Raw genomic sequence first — 13,491 nt, forward strand, 5'->3', positions numbered from 1 at the left:
CCAGGTTCTCTATCCATCACGTCCTTCACCTCCTCTCTCCTTCACACAGATAAACAGTGGACATGGCCCGTGTTTTTCCACTCGTCTTCCCTCTGATCCTCTTAGCCGGTTTTTTGTTTGTTTTTTTTGACCCTCTGCCACAAATGTTCTGGTTTGAAGCCCCAACCTTTCATCAAGCAGCGTGGTGCTGTAGTAATTGCTTTCTTCAGCTCCATTGGCCCAAAAAAAAAAAAAAAAAAAAAAAGAGAGGGAGAGAAAATGTCCTCCGTATGCTAATAGCCCATAAAAAACACTGAGCATTCCCAGCAGGAATCAGCTCAGTTCCTGAGCGAAATCAACATAAAGATGATTTCGTTGCGTTGCTGTGTGAGGCTAAAAATAAAACGGGAAATTTGTGTGCTGAAGACGACGTCCACAGACCGATCATGTCTGTCATAGGGCCCAAATGATCCATAAACGTGTTAAAATTAATGCACCCCATGAAACCCTGTGCGTATTTAATGGATTTGTAAATATATTTGGGGGATCTGTAAATGGAGAGCCTTTAAAACAGCTGGCCTTCCGAGCGAGTTCACCCAAGAGCAGGCCGCATGACGCTAAAAGAAGTCTCCAAATACTCTAAAATATCAAATATTTGACCTTCAGAATAAAATAATTATTATTATAACAGAAAAAAACTTTATAATATGAGTCGCAACAAATATTTAAATTCTGTCTGGAGTGATTAAATTATTTTTTGATTGAACTGAATAGAATTGATTTAAAGATTTGCTATTACTTAGGCGAAAATGTTTTTCCTAATTAGCTTAATTAGAAAAGCTGTCACGATGTGCGGGGTGAGGTGGTGAGGCAGACGCTGTAGACCCAGATGAGGTGAATAAAGGAAGTTTAATGATGAAAATAATGTCAAAAATCCAAAAACCTGGCAGCACAGTTGAGCAGAAGGCTAGGGCTCAGCACTGGTAGCAACAGGCTACACGAATGGACAACGACAAGACATTGACGAGGAACAAGGAACACAGGTGGAGTTAAATACACGGGAGGGTAATCACAGAAACGAGACACACCAGGGAACAATCAAGGGGAGGACAGGACAACGAAGAGACTTAAGGACACAGAAAACTCTAAATAAACACAGAAAAACACAGATCCTGACAAAAGCAAAGTTATTTTTGTGCAATACAACTAGACATCAACATGGACATTCATTAAAGAATTCATATTTAACATTCTTAATGCACCTCATGTCGCAGTAGAGATACTCGGGGATTAGCACAACAATAAGCAGCACATTTATGAAAAGCAGAGAAATAACTCATTCAGGACTTACCCCGACTAATTACTCGCGTCACTTCTAGAAATCTGTCACTGGATCAGCTTCTGTCTACTCTGAAAGGTCTAAAAAAGGAAAATAAACAGCTTCCAGATAAGGGCAAACTTTGAAGGATGAGCACATGTGAGAGCGCCTCTCGCTGTGTGTGCTTCCAGTGGAGTAACACTATGGCTATTTGAAGCGTGAAAAAAAAAGAAAATGCCTCGGAGCTGTGAATGTTGCTCAGGCAGAAAGACGAGATTGAGGAAGGGGAAGATGGAAGAATGAGAGAAATAGGAAGGAGAAAAGGTCAAAGATGGAAAGATTCCAGATAAGTTAGAGAGGATCAATAAAGAGCATAAAACATATATTTGAGTTCATTTTCCTATGAAAATGTTACTTTATCTTTATGATTTATCAAAGATGTATAGCAATGCATCCTCTCTGCAAATGATGGATGTAGCTTAAAGATGTAAGCGTCTAAGACGTCAGGTTAATCAGATTCACTGGAGCTGAAAGGATGTGTGAACTCAAAAGAACTAAATGCTAACACTGAATCATCTAGATATGAAAACTTGTGCAACAAGCTTTTTCTCAAAGGGATTTGTTTTTCAGATGCAGAATAAATGTCACATTGCTAGGGTTTGAGATAATGAGCATCTATTTCAGATCGTAGACTATAAGACTTGTCTTGCGGAAGCCAAACGAATGTCAAAAATGTTTTTTTGGCTGAATTAGGATATTCTTTTCGGATAAATTTCAGTTTGTTAAAGTAAGTGACGTATTAGGTTTACCAACCAATCGCATCGAATTTTAGAGAATAATTGAGTTCTACTGAAAAGAGTCGAACTCTCTTTCTCTTTCTCAGAGAAAGAACTCTCAGAGTCTTTCTCCGAGAGTTCTCAGAGAAAGACTCGTTCACTTATTCAACTTGAAATAGCTAAGCTGTTTGCAATAAAGTCAAAGCACAATATTTATCCACTGTGGCACTTTGTTTTTAGGTTGTAAATGTACTTGTGAACCATTGAAATTGTGGCTATGGCTTCTACACTCTAAAAAGTGTATTTGGGCTGTAGTTCATGTTATGGACTTATTTACATTAACCTGACTTAATTCTTTTACTTTAGTTATGACAACTTGCTTTCATGAGTTCAATTAACTTAACAATCACGCATTTTATCTCAAATGAACTTTTTAATTTGAGTCGAAGTGAAACAATTAAGTTTAATGCAGCTTTACGTCTGACGTCATTACGTAAGCTCCGCCCGGGGCAGATCCTGCATCTCTGGTACCGACCGCCATTTCTTCTGAGCATTGACTGTCGACGAGATTGAGATAAAACAGTAAGTATGCTGCCCCACCATAACCAAACATTAAATAAACGGTGTAAAAATATTTAAAACTTTTTCTACCTTAAATTTGAAACATTGAACTGTGTTTAACGTCGAAGTGTCATCAGTTATTTGCTCTTAACACATTTGCTAATTGTAATTAGCCGCGCTGTTCGGCGGTTCAAATCTCAACATGTTTTAACATAACTACTCTGAGTCAGACTGAATGTTTATTTTGTATGTGTACTTTTACGCTAAAAAACCTAACTTGAAATTACAGAGGTGGGGGTGTTCTGTGCAAAACTAATTTAATGTGATGCAACTCCACTGTGCTAAGCACTGTTAGCTGCAGCCGGTGAAGCCATTTTTTCCAGTTTTCTCATGCTGCTTACTGGCGACATAATATAAAACGCATAATATCCTGACAGCGCTAAGAATCCATCAGGTGTCATTTCTCTTAAAAAAGCAAATTGTGTCTGTAGGAACATTGCGCGGTGTTCTAGCTAGCCGTTGATCCCCAGGCACTGGGCCGGGCTTAGACGCCCTCGGGCTGGGCTGAGGATTTCACAGCTTCACTTTCGGAGCTCTGCATTTAGTAGCCTGCCCCACAGACTCCGCCCCGGCTAGATCGCTTCTTGCCCTGTATTATTTCTCTGCAATTTGCAATCTACCACAGCGCACGGACAGTTCACAATGTGCATGTTTGATCTCCCTATGGTCGTCCGCCCCTTGATTTCACCGGCTACAGAAATCGAAATGACAACCGGCATGAACGCGAGGAAAAGAAAGAAGAAAAATTAAGATCAAATGAAAATTTCAGGCATTAGCATTTCTGGCTAGAACCCTGTTGTATTAACTTCTTTTACCCACTTCTCTTTCCAGGCCTAGAACCAAGAATCATCAAACCACATAAGGTGAGCCATATTTTCTTCATAAAGGATTCATGTAATATCAAGCTTCTAATTTTAGAAAAAAAAGTTAAATGCAAAATGAATATGTAATTTTGATAATATGAAATATGTGTGCTCTAAAATGCAAAGTCTTCAGGATTCACACAAGTGGGGAGGTGGCTGGGGAGAGGGAAGCTGCCCTTGCAGTGGAGAACTGATTATAGTCAAATAAGCATTTTTTCCCACCAATATCTAAAGTTACTGTAATTTTTAACACTAAATAGTGGACAGATATAAAATAAGAATAGAAATGACATTTATTGTCCTTCAGTGGGAAATTTCCAGTGCAACAGCAGAAAGTGACAGGCAATTTATTCACACAAACAGACATGCATATATATTTGTGGATATATATGCACACAAAAAATTTAAAATTACAACCTAAAAATACTGTGGAGTCATTAAAAAAAGCTTACTCCCATCCTAAGGAATATGCAACTGAGAAGGGCAATTTAAGAAATGTGCATTTGTGCATTAAGAAAATTCCTTGCAATACTAACAATATGACATTGATTAATATAGAGTGTTTTCAGTATGGTATTAAAAACAGTGAAATAGTTATGGTAACAAATCCATTCTGAATCTATATTTTACCAAGCAGTAAAACAATCATCTAAAGTATTGCATGGGGCTAGGGTTGTCACAGTATTCAAAATTGACTCTTGCCTCCATATTTGTTTCATCTTCCTTGCCTTCAGATTTGGCAACATATAGGTAACGAAGTTCCTCTCTTGTCCTTCTAGTGTTGCACTTAATGTGGAGATGCAAAGACTGCAAGAGGGTGTTTTCCAGAAGATCTGAATTGCTCAAGCACTACAAACTAGACCACAGGCATTATGGACGGGGTTATTCGTATCCATGCTCATATTTAAGTTGTGCATGTAGATTCAAGACCTGGAATGCTTTACTGAGCCATTTATCAAGAAATCATCCAGTCAAACAAACAGTTACCAAAGACTTAACCAGATTCAAATGCCCCATTTGTGATTTTAATCAACTTTCCACTGAGAGAGATTTTTTTCAACATATATTTCAACATCTCAAGAACAAGGAAACTGTCACGTGTGTGTTTCAGGACTGTGTTTATCAAACAAATATTTACGAGAACTACAAAAGTCATAAATACAGAAAACATTCTGACATTAGCAATACATTTAAGACTGGGATTACTGAAAAAAAACAATTAGACTGTGGTGAAGAATTGTGTGTTAGTTCTGGTACTGATATTTTTGATCAAGACAGTACTGCACAAGCTAATCAAGATCACACATTTAATGAGACTGATTCTGAAAACTTACAGAGAGATATTGAACTTAAACTTGCATCAGTTCTTCTAAAGTTAGAAAGCAGTTTTCTTGTGTCAAATGCAGCTATTGATGAACTATTGCAGGAGTTAAACTATTTAATTGGTTCTTTGTCCCTGCCAGTTACATGCAGAACTGTAACCCAAATACTACATGATCACCTTTGCCAGTTTGACCAGTCAGTTATTGAAAAACTTGCCAGGGCCCTCTGTGAAACAAACCCTGTAAACAAAGCAATAGGAGATAAAGGCTCCCTTTCTAGTGCTTGGAGACGAAAACAATTCTATAAAAGACATTTTAAAGTGGTAGAACCTGAAGAATATATTCTTGATAAAAAAAATAATAAGTCATTCCAGTATGTATCAATCCTAAAGTCTTTGCAGCAAGTTCTTGACTGTGAGGTTATCTTGGATCAGACTGATAATTTAAATTGTGTGAATAAACTACTACAAAGAAGTAGTGTTCATACATATAGATCTTTCTATGACGGGTCATTTTTTAGTGAAAATGAGCTTTTGTGTAAGGAGGAGAGCATTTCATTAATATTGTATATTGATGATTTTGAAATATGCAACCCTCTCGGTACATCTAAACGGAAGCATAAAATTTGTGGCTTATACTGGATTCTTGGTAATTTGCCACAGGGGTGTAATTCTAACTTGTCTTCCATTTACCTGGCTGCTTTAATCAAAACTAATGATTTGAAGTGCTATGGTTACGAGAAGGTTTTAGAACCTTTACTTAATGAGCTTGTGATTTTGGAACAAGAAGGGGTCTTTGTGTCAAAGTTGGGTAGAGCTGTAAAAGGCACAGTTCAGTGCGTGGTTGCAGATAATCTTGCTGCCCACAGTCTTGGTGGCTTTGTAGAGAACTTCACAGGGTCATACATATGTAGGTTTTGTTTGGCAGTTAAAACAGACATTCAAACTACAGAGGTTAGAAGTGGTGCATTTACCCTGAGAACGAAAAGCATTCATGCAGACCACTTAAAAATTCTTCAGGAACGTGAATTGCCAAGTTATCAGGGTGTCAAATCAACTTCCATTTTATCACATTTATTGTATTTTGACATTACCACAGGTCTTCCTCCAGACATTGTGCATGACCTTTTTGAAGGAGTTGTTCCTTTTGAATTAGCTTTGTGTCTGGGTGTTTTGATTAAGAAAAAATATTTCACATTGGTATCACTGAATGACGCAATAGCATCTTTCAATTTTAAGGGGACTGATAAAACTAATCGACCTCATCCAATTGCTCTCAATTTTGAAGCCAAAAAAAGTGTTGGGGGTAATGCACATGAGAATTGGAGTTTGATCAGATTTTTACCTTTGTTGATTGGACACAGAGTGCAACATGAAGAGCCAGCTTGGCAGATCTTAACAGACTTAAGGGACATTGTTGATCTTGTGGTCTGTCCTATTCACACAGAGGACTCTATTGCTTACCTTGACTTTAAGATCTCAGAGCACAGAACACAATTCCAGGAGGTTTTTCCTAATTGTGACCTTAAACCAAAACACCATTTCTTGGAACATTACCCGCACTTGATTCGCCAATTTGGTCCTTTAGTAGCCTTATGGTCCATGCGCTTTGAAGCTAAGCATAGCTTTTTTAAAAGAGTTGCACGAAATATCAAGTGCTTTAAAAATGTCCTCTGTTCCCTTGCAGAGAGACACCAGTATCAGATGGCACATCATTTGCATTTATCTGGTTTTCCTAAACCTCTTTTGGAAGTTACAAATGTTTCCACAGTAACAACTGATGTTCTCGACAAGGGAATAGTAAATGCTCTAAAACAGAAGTTTTCAAATCTGGCCACAGTGTGCATGACTAAAAGTGCAACATTTAATGGACTGAAGTACAGATGCGGGATGATCTTGATCCATGGCTCATTAGGAGGATTACCAGAGTTCATTGAAATAGTCCAAATGGTGATCCTGGCAAACCAGTTATTCTTTCTGGTCAGAAAACTTGAGGGGTGGTATGTTGAGCATTACAGATCTTATGAGCTGAAAACATCAGACAAAGAACTGAAACTGGTTGAGCTACAAGACCTAACAGATGTATACCCGCTGGAAGACTACAGAATTAGAGGAATACGTCTTGTTACTGTGAAAAGATATATTCACGTTTAAGGGTGAGGTAATACAAGATTGTACAAAAAATTAAATGCGTGGTACAAAAGACTTTTGTGTTTGTATGGCTGAACTTAAAATACAGTAATATTTTAATAACTACCTTAATATTTTTTTGGCCCTCTACAAGCAAATGTCCAAACATTTGACTAATAATGTATATAAAATATTTTGTAATGACTTTAAATAGCGACCAGCATTGCTTAACTCTGTATGTACCCTTTTCTCAGATTGTCATGGCAAGTTCAAAACCTGCAAGACTGAAGGTGATTCTAGGAGAGAGCAACACTGAAAAACTGACTCTTCCAGATGGCATACCAGACTCTCTGGATGAGCTTCTCAGCAAGGTGAAGGATACCTTTGGTTTAAAGACCAATGTCAGATTGCAATATATGGACAAAGACTTTGGTAATGACTTCTTCAACCTCAGCTCAACTTCTGACCTGGAGGACTTGGGAACAGTCAAGGTGATTCAAGAAAAAGCCATTCAAACTTTTGTTGATGTCATTGAAACAGCTCCATCTTGTTCTACAGTTCACTCTGACGACAGCAGTTCTTTAGCCTCAAATGACACTATAATCCTCTCCTCCCCTGAATCCTTGTCATCGCGAACACAACAATGGCCAGCCAACTTTCCCATTCCCATATTTTCATATGACACTGAACGTCAGCTAGAGAAGGGGAATTCTGAGTATCAAGCAAACAACAAAATGTTGACAGTCACCTCCCGAATGAAGACTGACATCCTAAATAGATTAGTAGAAGAGATCTACAGATACAGAGCCTACCCAGAGGATGCACAGTTCTGTGTAGTTGCAGAGGCCTTGGTTAAAAAACATCCGTGTTTAAAAGAGCCCGGTTCATTCAATGGTTGCTACGGTTGGAAGCAAAGGCTGAAGTACAAAATGGGAAACTACAGGACTCTACTCAAATCACAAGGATGTCCAGAGTTGTCTGTAAACTCTCTTAAATCCAAAGCTAGTATTTCTGTTTCTCCTGCTGCAAAAATAAAGAAGCCAAGACGAGCTGAAGCCAACTTTTATCCATCCTTTCCATTGGGAGAAACACAAGAAAGCATGGAAAAAGAGAGAATTGAACTCTTGGCAGCACTCAAAAGGAGGAACAATGACAGGGTCATTGCGGAGAAAATGGCTCGTACCTTTGCCTACAGGCGTCAGGAGGTGGTGAATGAAGAACCTGGTATAGAGGATTTCAAGGACAGATGGCCTGCTCTGTTCCAACAGAAAGAGGTAGTAATGCAGATTGAAATTAAATGTCAAGGTTTTTGAACTTAGACTTTGGGAATGATTGAGTATTTACTTTAAGTAATTTTTTTTAACATAGTAATTTTTTTTTTTGTTTCACAGATTAATGCGGAGTTCCAGAGGCTCATGGCTCTTCCCCTTGAGCAGACGTTCTTGGCCCAGTTGGACAGGCACTCAAGTCAGCTGATTAAAGTCATCCAGGCCAAAGGAGGAGCAACACGTGCAAAAATGGCTGGCATCATGAGAACTTATGATGAGGTATGCATATCATCAATATGGACACAGTGAACTAAGCTATGGCCATTTACCTTTTTCCATTTAAAACAAAGAACTTAAAGTGATTAGTTACTTTCAGACTTTGTTTTAATTATAATACTTGATACACTTTCTGTGCAAAGTTGATATCATTTGAAGAAAAGCAAGTTTGCCTGTCATGTATTTCTGCTGCATTTAGTTGTTATAGTAAGTTTGTATTCTGGTTTATTCATGAATTCAATAAAATACACCTTTCTATCCAACTTGCCAGAAACCGGTGCAATTTAGCCAAATTTTTGAGCTTCTATTGCTTTTAAATTTTAACATTTTTAAATGTTAAACTTGTATCAATTCTATGCTGTAAGAGATCTCTTTAATGGAAAATGATATTCACTAGCTCTGGTAGATTGTGTTAAGAAAAAGCCTTAACCTTAACAATACAGTCTAGTTTCACAAATTGAGATGTGAAGGATAAAATGTGGCAGAGGTGGAATATGAATAATTTTGAAGTGCAGCATTAAAACACAGTGGACTTGTGGGCTGTACATTATGGCATCTGATAGGTCTTTGCTGTTGTGAACAGCCCAAATATATTAGTTATATCATGAATCTCTTCAGATATGTAATATTGATAACGATAACTTTTCTCCAGGTTGAAGACATTGGGATTCGAAGGGAATGTGTTCTGAAAGGGCTCGTCACCTTTCTTGGAGAGGATGCAAAAGACCTTATTAAGGAATACTGTGTACGTTTTTAAAGGTTTAAAGTTGCATCTCATCCCATTCAAGCAAATGGACAAATTCAATGTCAGTTGTTTTTACCTTCTTAAATGATTTATGGACTGGCTTTTCTAAATGTGAACATCTGTTTGAAAAAATGGGGCAGATTTGGTGTCAGAAATGTAAATTTAACATGGCTGTATCCTGCTTAAATCCAGAAATGGTGAATTTGCTGTTCAGCAGAGCACATCAACTTCATTTCTTGTTTACCAATATGCCAAACAAGTTAATAAGAATATGTTTTAGAGTCATGGTATTTTGATACCAGCTCCAAAATATCTGACAAGCAACACAAATATGCATTTTGTATTGAGTTCCACCCTAAGATGACCATTGGCTGGATCAGTATTCTGCTTTGATATAAAATCTAAGAAATTGGTTTTTAAGCTAAAGCCTGTAATATGATGGAACATATATAAAGCTATATACATGTATTATCTTTTCAAAAACATTAAAAATCACCCTTTGAGTTATTCAATTTGTAAAGCAACTTTGAACTTGGAAAATTTATCAAGGACATTTCAAATGCCGTAAACCACTCTTCAATTCACAAGCTGTACATCTTATACTTGGTGCTTGCATTTACAAGGCTTTTATTTTCCAAATTCTGTAGTGAGAGATTAGTTACAGTGTTCAAATTTTAACTCACTACAGGGCAGCAGCGGAGATGATGCCCAGATGGAACTCAAACAACTCACCATGGCAGTGTTTGTGATTCGGAAGGAGGGAGAGGGATTGAAAGAACCCCCAGAAGACATTGGCATCGTCATTGAGGGAGTGGAGGTGTTGCATAACCTGACTTCAGTTGCCTCAGCATGTGCCCTGCTTCTGGGTTTGATATATTCCCTTAACTTGGCTTATCCAAAGGCTCTGCGCTTCACATTTGAAGTGTTCCAAAAAATCTTCATGCAGCTTGAGCAGCACAAGATGTCTCCCAAAGTTCAAAATTTGTTTGGAAGACTTCAGACCTCACAGTAAAGACACTGGCATGTTGTGCAACAGGACAGAAGATCTTCAGTCTTCTTTGTTTGGACAGAAGAACGCCATGTTTTGGAAGCTTAACACCTCAAGGAACTGCACTTTGTGAACTTCTTTTGGGACATTGTTCATATTAAAGCCACAAGTAATACAGAGTTTACTGGATAACAATTGACTGGTATTTCTGGAGGATGTTTACTGATGAGGTTGTGATGAACATTGTCATTTTGGGAGTAGGTCTTTTTTGTTTTTGACATTTCATAAAGTTACATGGTTCATCTCTTTGGTTTTGTGTGGGGGAAAAAATACACAAGTTAAGGGGGAAAAATTAAAGTAGGAAAGTAGTAGGCTGCTGCAGTTTGTGGACATTTTCACAGAATTTTCTTTTTGCATTTTTTTTAAAAATTTGAATCAACAGATTTGTTCAGTGTTTTTTGAAGGAGGTTGAATGGATCTAGATCATAATGTTTACTATTCTGTTCTTTTCTGGTGTCAGTTAAATTAACGGACTTGGTTTAAACTAGGCAGCTATTACACCACATCTTTGTTTGAAAACTTGCCTAAATATTTTTTGGGTATTGCTCTTGTTTTCAGTGTAAAAATAGTCACTAGTGTCATTATATTTTATGTCAAAAACATGTTCTCAGCAAATGTTACGGTTTAAGAGTGTGGATTTTCTTTTTTAGGAGGACTTGTGTTAAATCTAAAAAAGCAAAATTTTTTCCTGAGGAATACTTGTGTATTCTACAACCTCACACAGGGGTGTCCAAGTCTTGTCCAGGAGAGCTACCATTGTGCAACTTTCAGATGGACCCTATTTCAATACCACCTGAAGCTAATTTCTGAATTTACACAACAGCAGACATTCAGCTCAGCAGAGGCGTTGTAATGAGCAGTTCATTTGATTCAGATGTATTGGAGATGGGATGCATCTGAAAGTTGCAAGATGATGGCTCTCCAGAACTGGACTTGGGCACCTCTGATCTAGCAGGTCGCTGAAATGTAATATCCCTTATGAAGTTTCAAAAGATTTGTGTAGCATGTTTAATGCATAATATTTTGTGAAAAACCTGTAAGTTTGTGATGTTTTCACAATAAAATTTAAAATGTTCCATTTGTGTAGATTTATTATTTTAACTGAGTGGAATTTCTGAGTAGCATGAAGGTATTTTACTCCTATTTTAAAAACTAAAATAACATGCTAAAAAAAACTTTTAAAATGATTTAAATGCAAGCTATATTTTAAGTAAAATGTGAGTGATAATTTAATTTGGGGTAGTTTAGTTTTTTAAGTTGGAACAACTTAAAATTTTGAGTTGACTTTCTATAAAATTAAGTAAGATGGATTTAAATTTTTTATTTGGAATAAAGTAAATGAATTGATTAAGACTGACTTAAATTTGTCAAGTTAACCAAACTTAATAAATTAGGTTGGATAAAATTAATTGAATTACTTGTTACCAATTGAAGCAATTCAATTAAGTTGGATCAACTATTTTCTTTTTAGAGTGTACATCCTCTGATATTGTGCACACATCGACTAAGACGTTTTCCCAAAATTCTTCAGTTACATTTTCAAATATTTCTCTTTACTCAACTAGTCATGTTGTGCTTATACTGTAGATTTTCTTGCAATAGACACAACCCATTTCCTGTAAAACCACACAGGTGCCACACATGGTGATCAAATAACCAATACTAAGTCTAAAGATTACCTTTTTTTCCTCCAGCACCTCTCAGAAACTTTGTATTTTTGTCATTCCACACTTATCCATAAGGGTTTAAATGTTTTTTTCAACACCGTGCCCATCTTCAAACATGTTCTGCTGGGATTACAGACTGAAAACCACACGCACGCACACATGCTCAGAAAACGCACACAAAACCGAGGGTGTAATTGTTTCCGAGCTGCTCTTTGATGGCTGAGTCAGTGAACATATCCTCTATAATATCACGATAAGAAGAACGTCAGTTTAAAGGCAGCAGCTGTTTCCCTTTCATCCTCTCCCTCCTCTTCTTCTTCTTTCTACGTCTTCCCATCCACCCACCGCTTTCACGATGGTGCACTAAGCCAGGGAAGATAGGGCAAATCCCTCCTCTGAGCAGAGCAGGCAGGCAGCAAAGACAGAGAGGAAAAAACCGAGGAGGAGGAAGAGAGCTGAGAGCAGAACACACTTCTCAAATCTGTCCATTCTATTCCTTCATTTATCTCAATCCAGCCAACCAGCTTGCCGTTAGCAGCTGCATGCTTTGTTGTTATGTGTATGTATATGGTGTCCCCCCCTCCACCACCAACCTGGTGATGTAAGTAAAGCTCTGACTCATACAATTTTTGCTTCTTTCTTTATTATTTTAAGCTCAAACGTACACTTAATAGGAATATAGTTAGTAACTATACCCAAATTTACCAATATGTTTTATTTTATGGCATTTCCATCCACAGTGGATGTAATTAAACATTAAAAAAATAAACGCTGCCAATTATAATAACAATAATAATGATTTTTTTTTTTTTTTTTTTTTTACAAGACTTTTTAATGAATACAACTTAATCAGGAAGCATGCTTTAGCTGCACTTTAAGTGTCAAGAAATTAGACTGCTCGTTGAAATACAACAAAATAAACGATACTGTGTCTCCCTCTAGTGGGATCTTTAGGTAGCACATTGGTGGGCCCCTGAAAGACAGGAGTTCATTGACATTTTCAGTTTGAATTTTTTTGTTATTTACAATTTTTAACGTTAAGTCTTTTTTTTTTTTTTTTCCTTTTCTTTCTAGTTATTATACCTAACTTATTTTTGGCTTTTTATATTTTGGAGTACTACTATGTTAACCCCAAAGGGTAATTTTTGCGTTACTAGAAATAATCAAAGCAATTAATCATTTTCTTTAAAATTAGATCAAGTTAACGATGCACGTTTAATAGTTATCCATTGTTTTTTATTTTTGTTTTGTTTATTTTTTCGGTTGCTTGTCTCAAAACAGGTGCACTCGTTCGTCGTGGGAATATGCTGCGTTCAAGTGTAAGAAGAAAAATTGGTGATATGGCTACTGTGAAATACCGAAAAAATAATTGAGTAGAATTAGGTGATTGCTTACAAATAATGTGACAGTTTAACAGTTAATCTATTATTACAATCACTCTTTATACAACGACAAACTTTTACCTATATTTTAACATAT

General features: G+C 37.0%; 1 protein-coding gene across 5 annotated transcripts; it reads left to right on the top strand.

The window, feature by feature from the left end:
* The first annotated feature begins 2,654 nt into the window (after positions 1 to 2,654).
* LOC116736303 (uncharacterized) lies at positions 2,655 to 11,421 on the top strand. Of its 5 annotated transcripts, none has more exons than XM_032588707.1 (6): positions 2,655 to 3,557; positions 7,263 to 7,379; positions 7,463 to 8,282; positions 8,400 to 8,555; positions 9,205 to 9,297; positions 9,986 to 11,421. In XM_032588707.1, the coding sequence occupies exons 2-6, from the start codon at positions 7,342 to 7,344 to the stop codon at positions 10,307 to 10,309; spliced, it is 1,431 nt and encodes a 476-aa protein (XP_032444598.1). In that variant the 5' UTR covers positions 2,655 to 3,557; positions 7,263 to 7,341; the 3' UTR covers positions 10,310 to 11,421. The 5 variants fall into 5 exon arrangements, with proteins under 5 accessions (XP_032444598.1, XP_032444596.1, XP_032444599.1 ...); XM_032588708.1 differs by lacking the exon at positions 2,655 to 3,557 and adding an exon at positions 6,829 to 7,034; XM_032588705.1 differs by having other exon boundaries at positions 7,263 to 8,282.
* The last annotated feature ends 2,070 nt before the right edge of the window (positions 11,422 to 13,491 follow it).

The sequence above is a fragment of the Xiphophorus hellerii genome, chromosome 16, assembly GCF_003331165.1.
Source record: "Xiphophorus hellerii strain 12219 chromosome 16, Xiphophorus_hellerii-4.1, whole genome shotgun sequence".
Lineage (NCBI taxonomy): Eukaryota > Metazoa > Chordata > Actinopteri > Cyprinodontiformes > Poeciliidae > Xiphophorus > Xiphophorus hellerii.

What these genes read in the sequence shown, in the direction of transcription:
- LOC116736303 (XM_032588704.1), top strand. Translation starts at nt 7,188, where the DNA reads ATGTATATAAAATATTTTGTAATGACTTTAAATAGCGACCAGCATTGC. An exon ending in CTCTGTTCCAACAGAAAGAG is followed by an intron (nt 8,283 to 8,399) that starts GTAGTAATGCAG and finishes TTTGTTTCACAG; the next exon opens with ATTAATGCGGAGTTCCAGAG. An exon ending in TCATGAGAACTTATGATGAG is followed by an intron (nt 8,556 to 9,204) that starts GTATGCATATCA and finishes ACTTTTCTCCAG; the next exon opens with GTTGAAGACATTGGGATTCG.